This window comes from Hyla sarda, chromosome 5, assembly GCF_029499605.1.
Source record: "Hyla sarda isolate aHylSar1 chromosome 5, aHylSar1.hap1, whole genome shotgun sequence".
NCBI classification, from domain to species: Eukaryota; Metazoa; Chordata; class Amphibia; order Anura; family Hylidae; genus Hyla; species Hyla sarda.
In genome coordinates, this window is record NC_079193.1 from 146,492,582 (window position 1) to 146,498,111 (window position 5,530).

A 5,530-nucleotide genomic window follows, 5' to 3' on the forward strand; every position below is an offset into this window, starting at 1 on the left:
CCTAACTCCTATAACTTTTACATTTTTCCACAAACGGGCCGGTATGGGGGCTCATTTTTTGCGGCGTGATCTGAAGTTTTTCTTGTGACCATTTTTGTATTGATTGGACTTTTTGATCGCTTTTTATTAAGTTTAGTCTTAGTTAACAGTAAATTTATCTATAGTGACCAGTGTTATGCAGCTGCTGCCAAGGCAAATAAAATCATGGGGTGCATCAATAGGGGCATAGATGCCCACGACAAGGAAATAATTCTACCGCTGTACAAATCACTAGTCAGACCACACATAGAATACTGTGTACAGTACTGGTCACCAGTGTACAAGAAAGATATAGTGGAGCTGGAGAGGGTTCAAAGGTGGGCAACCAGGGTAATACGGGGAATGGGAGGACTACAGTACCCAGAAAGATTATCAGAATTGAGGTTATTTAGTTTAGAAAGAGGAAGGCTTAGGGGAGATGTAATTACTACCAGTATTTATAAATATATCAGGGGACCGTACAGAGATCTCTCCCATGATCTATTTATAATCAGGACTGTATCTATAACAAGGAGGCATCCTCTACGTTTAGAGGAAAGAAGGTTTCTACACTAGCACAGTGCAGTGAGACTGTGGAATTCTCTGCCTGAGGAGGTGATCATGGTGAACTCTGTAAATGACTTCAAAAAGGGTCTGGAGAATAACAACCTTGCTGGTTATGTATACTAGATTTATAGGGACAGAACGTTGATCCAGGGATTTATTCTGACTGCCATATTTGGAGTCGGGAAGGAATTTTTACCTCTGGATTTTTGCCTTCCTCTGGATCAACTCAGTAGAAACTCATCATATAATCATATATCAGATAAGACATCACATATCAGATAAGACATCACTTGACTCCAGAAGATACAACTGGGCGACCGGAGTGTATTTCGGTAAGACTGTAGTCACACTCATATATTGACTAGTCGGACTGGAACTCTAACATTGATAACTGTGACAAGACTTCTTGCTGCTTGAACGAGAGGATGATCCTCTAATTATATAGGCTCTAGCAGGGCTTGATAGTCCTCGTTTCTCACGGACTGTCTCTGTGTTGGGTTGTAAGGTCACCAACCTGATGTCTTCAATTCGCACTTTGCAAACTTCACCTTCACGGTTGGCAAACTTCTGCTCCGCTTGAAGAACCTTTAAGTGGTTTTGCGCAGCCTGCTGGCCTGATGGGGACATGTAAGGGAGAGAGGCATGCAAAGAATCTACAATGTCAGCAAAACAATGTTTTATGCTATTTATCCCCAATATAAAATCTGCAGACCCTTTATCAGACACATCAGTTACAATCACTCCCTGTCCCCAGAGTAAATGCTTCCCCAACAGGATGGTGGGCTCCCAATATCCATGCCTGGGTATTGGTTTCCCGTTACCTGCTACTACCCTGAAATCAACATTGTCAGGGTCACACAACAAATTAGCATTCCAGTACTTGTAAAAAAACATCTTTAGATATAGTGGAAACTTGCGATCCTGTATCTATTAACGTCTCCAACTGTACACCTTCTACAATGACTTTTACATGGGGCAGGGGATGACATAAAGTGAGAGTCCGACTTAGATTGTTCTGGGTTCGGACCTGATGTCTGTTTTCCTGAGGGCCGTTCCGCGACCTGAGGGGAAATTCATTTAAATCCCAACATTGTACTTTCCAATGTCCAGATTTGTTGCAGTAGGTACAAAAGTGCCTTTGGGTCACTGGGGGCCTACTGGGCAGATTATTGCATGGATTAACATGACGGAGAGGAGAAACAGATACAGGTTTCCTATGTAGGGGTGGTTCACGGTCGGGCGTAGCGACAAGTTACAATCAGAACAATTGTTCAATGTTCTGTTTAACACTCTGAAACTCTGAGGCTGTGGAGGCTGGTAGGGCATTGGACACTGGGGCGGGAGCTGGTGGTGGTGACGGGGGGGCTGGCTGCCATGCTCAGGGGCTCTGGGCAGGGAGCACAACTTTCCTCAGACTCAGGCTTGGGCTCTATGACCTGAATAGCCAGTCTCTTAAAAGCAGGGAAGGGCAGATTAGGGTTTTATACTGTTAACATCCTCAACTGAGCTTTGTCCCATTTATTGTGAGCCCCATCAATAAACCTGTCCATCAGTACTGAGTTACCCTGATCGGGAGTGATACAATCTAGCTTTTGGACAGTCTCTAGGGCATTCTGTAAAGCTACAGCATAAGCTTTCAGAGTCTCACCTGGCTTCTGCCGTCTCTCATACAAACTGAGACGTACCTCTGACAGAGAATGTGACTCAAATATCTGGTACAACCCCTCAAAGATTTGCTCTAGGCAGGCTAGGTGCGGACTTCCTCAAATGATGGTCTTTGTAGTTGTCCTGTGAGCAGCGGCACCTGTTGATTAGGAGGAAGAGAGTAAAAGACAAACACACTCTGAATCTTCTACTTGAAATCCCTCAGGGTGAAAGGATCTCCGTTTTAGATAGGAAGGACAGGATTCCCCAAAAACACGGGTGCTGATGCTGGAACACCCACATTGTTGACATGAACTGCCAGCAGGACCGACAAAATCCCCACCGCTGGAGTAGCAGGTGCTCCCGCTGCTGGTGATGAAGAGGCAAGAGACATCTTGTAGATCTCTTTGCGGCCTCCAGGTGTGCTGGGTACTGACTCTGAGACGTCTGGACTGAACTTGACCTCAGCAGAGAATCATAGCAAAAGAGACAGCTTGCAGCTCCTCCCTTCCTTATAAAGGGGGGCTGTGCAAGGAGCCCATAGGTCAAGCTGCAGGTCACCTGGTTAGCTGGTGCTCTCTGGGTAACAAACATGTGAATTGAACATGTGACCACATTATCATGTGACTAACTCAAAGGTCCTTTATACATAATACATATAACGCTATGGGGTAGATGCTGCAGGAGAGCCCCTAGGACACAGAGGGACTTAACCTGACAGGGCCTAAGTACTGTATGGGACTATATCCCGTACTGGGACATCACACACCTGTTAAGTGTTTCCTGGTGTATCAATATTTTTTGCCAAGCATGGTTACTCCTAAAACACAGTTTCAGCTCCTTCTAAACCTCTGCCCACCTAGCTGCCAGTTTGCACGTAGTAGTGCTTAAAATGCTGCCAACAAGTAACAGAGAACTAGAATCCAGCTCTTTACCTCTTGCCTGATCACTACTGCTCAATCCAATTTCTTGCCTCAAAAAGTCTCTCCGCTACACAGGAAATGTAGAAATTGGAAATAAGATCTTAATGTCCATGCTGATACTCGTAAGCAACAATTAGTAATGCGTAGTAGTTCAATAAGTACCTGGTAAAAGTCAGCGGGACCCCAGTGATCAGTCATCTTATGTTTTCAGCGGAAATGGCAATTGCCATTTACCGGTGGGCATTTTTTCTGCCGTGTTTGTTATGTGCTTTTTATGTGTTTTTATTGTCTTTTATGTGATCTTAAATGAAGAATATGTTTGCTGTATAGTTGTTTCAGTCTACCACTTTCTTTGTAGGAATATACATTTAATATTCAGATAAGTAGAGATGCGGCACTACAGTTCAGTGAATCAAAAATGCTGTGTATGCACCCATCAGTGTACAATGCTTGAACTGTTCACTGATGGGTAAATAAACAGCATTTTTTGATTCACTGAACTGGAGTGCCGCATCATTATTAACTGGATATTGTTGATTCATAAGGCCAGGAGTCCGGCCTTGGGAAACAGAACACCCACCTTGGGATTACAGACCCTTATCACAGTGCCGGTTTCTTCTATTGTTTTGCATATATACTTAAATAGTATTTGAAAGCTACCCATCTGTGTTTAGAATGACACTTGTAAATTTACTGTGGGTTTGCAATACAGATGTGTCAGGTGCTCTACTAAGCCGTGTGGTTGTTATTTGCGGCTTTGCTGAATGTGACAGCATTTTAAGGCTAACTTATAGAGACCACCAAATTGAAACAAATAGTAAAAACATTTCATTGGCTAGAACAATTACTCGAAGATCAGCAATAAGACACCAACTGCAAGGGCACATTATATTAAAAACGGTCAACATGGAACTTCTATATACCATACTTGTATGCATTCTTTATACTGGTAGGTACAGTTTGGCACACCATTTTAATGTTTCTGAACTAATAACAGTAATAATAATAATATTGTTTGCTTATCTACTATTGTAATTTTTTTTGTGTAGTTTCCTGCCAGGAATTAAAGTCCCTTATACGATCGATGGGAAAAACAGCTAAATTCACTTGTGGTGTTGATGGTGTTCAGGTCATACATCAAGGTCTTCACTGGTATCATCAAGATAGCAACGACATTATTAAATGGCTATTGTTCTATAAACCTGGGAAGATGGAAGCTGTCAGTGAATATAAAACAAGGATATCACTGGAAATTGCCTCAGAGAGTTCTTGCACCCTGAGCATTACGAACATTAAGCCCATGGATGAGGGCATTTACTTCTGTGCAGCCTGGCAGAACACCACTGTCTTATACCTACATTAGGAAATAATTCAAGTTCTGTCTAAGGGTTTGTAGTCATTTCCCGTGTTTTGTGGTCAGTTTACAAAAGACGGGTTATTTTATACATTGCATTAAAGACATGTCTACAATGATTATATATTCTTATTTCCGCATAATGTTAGTTATATCAGTATTTTTTATTCATATGGTTGCTTTAGGCTGAAAACACACATCATGAAGAAATTTGAGGTTGATGCAGTTTTTTGAGCCAAAACAAGAAATATTTGCAGCAGAAGGTGAATTTCTCATTCTTATGGAAACCACATCTGGCGCTGAATTAAAAACTACACCAAGCAAATTCTATAGACATTGATTCTTTTTACTAGTGTTTGGTAATACCTTTACTAACCCATTTTTCGTTCTCATAACCCCTTCAACAACTTTACTTTAATAGGCTGATTTTAGTCTGTTTAGAATTTTTTTTTCAAATTTGTTTTATTTTTGCTTCGATATTATTTTCATTTTACTCTACATTTTGTTAAATCTGTTTATCATTCATATCTTCCTTTTTTTTTTGTTTAAGTGATGTTTCTCAAAGATGTAAAAATAGAAAAGCTATGGACATTAAAGCTTTGCAGTAATGGAATGTATATTTATGATTCAACTCATTTATTTCTATGGTGCTAAAATGAATGTATTAGAACTTTCTGCATATTGAAAAAAGTCAATCCTATAAATAAAAAGTGACAAAAAAGAAACAGAAATGTAAATAAATCAAGTAATACGGATCAATAATATGGTGAAGTCCTTTGGTTGAAATCACACTTACAATGGTTTCAATTTATGTAACAGTTTTTTGAGTGAAAGCTAGAAGTGGATAGAAAAGGTAAGAAAAGTATAATTAAAAACTGATACACTTTTTTTTTATCTATCTATATGTTACAGTTAAATGTTACAGTTAGAATTGACAGTTTTTCCCTAGTTAAAACCAGTTTTTACTGAACGCTTTTGTTGAAACACCAGTTTTTACTAAACGCCTTCTTACAACTTGAATATT

General features: G+C 40.3%; 1 gene segment (V, D, J or C); it reads left to right on the forward strand.

Moving 5' to 3' along the window:
* Nucleotides 1–3,779: 3,779 nt before the first annotated feature.
* On the forward strand, nt 3,780–5,250 carry LOC130273505 (Ig heavy chain V region MC101-like). The segment is given in 2 exon segments: nt 3,780–4,101; nt 4,202–5,250. Coding segments are annotated over 2 exon segments (588 nt in total).
* Nucleotides 5,251–5,530: the final 280 nt, after the last annotated feature.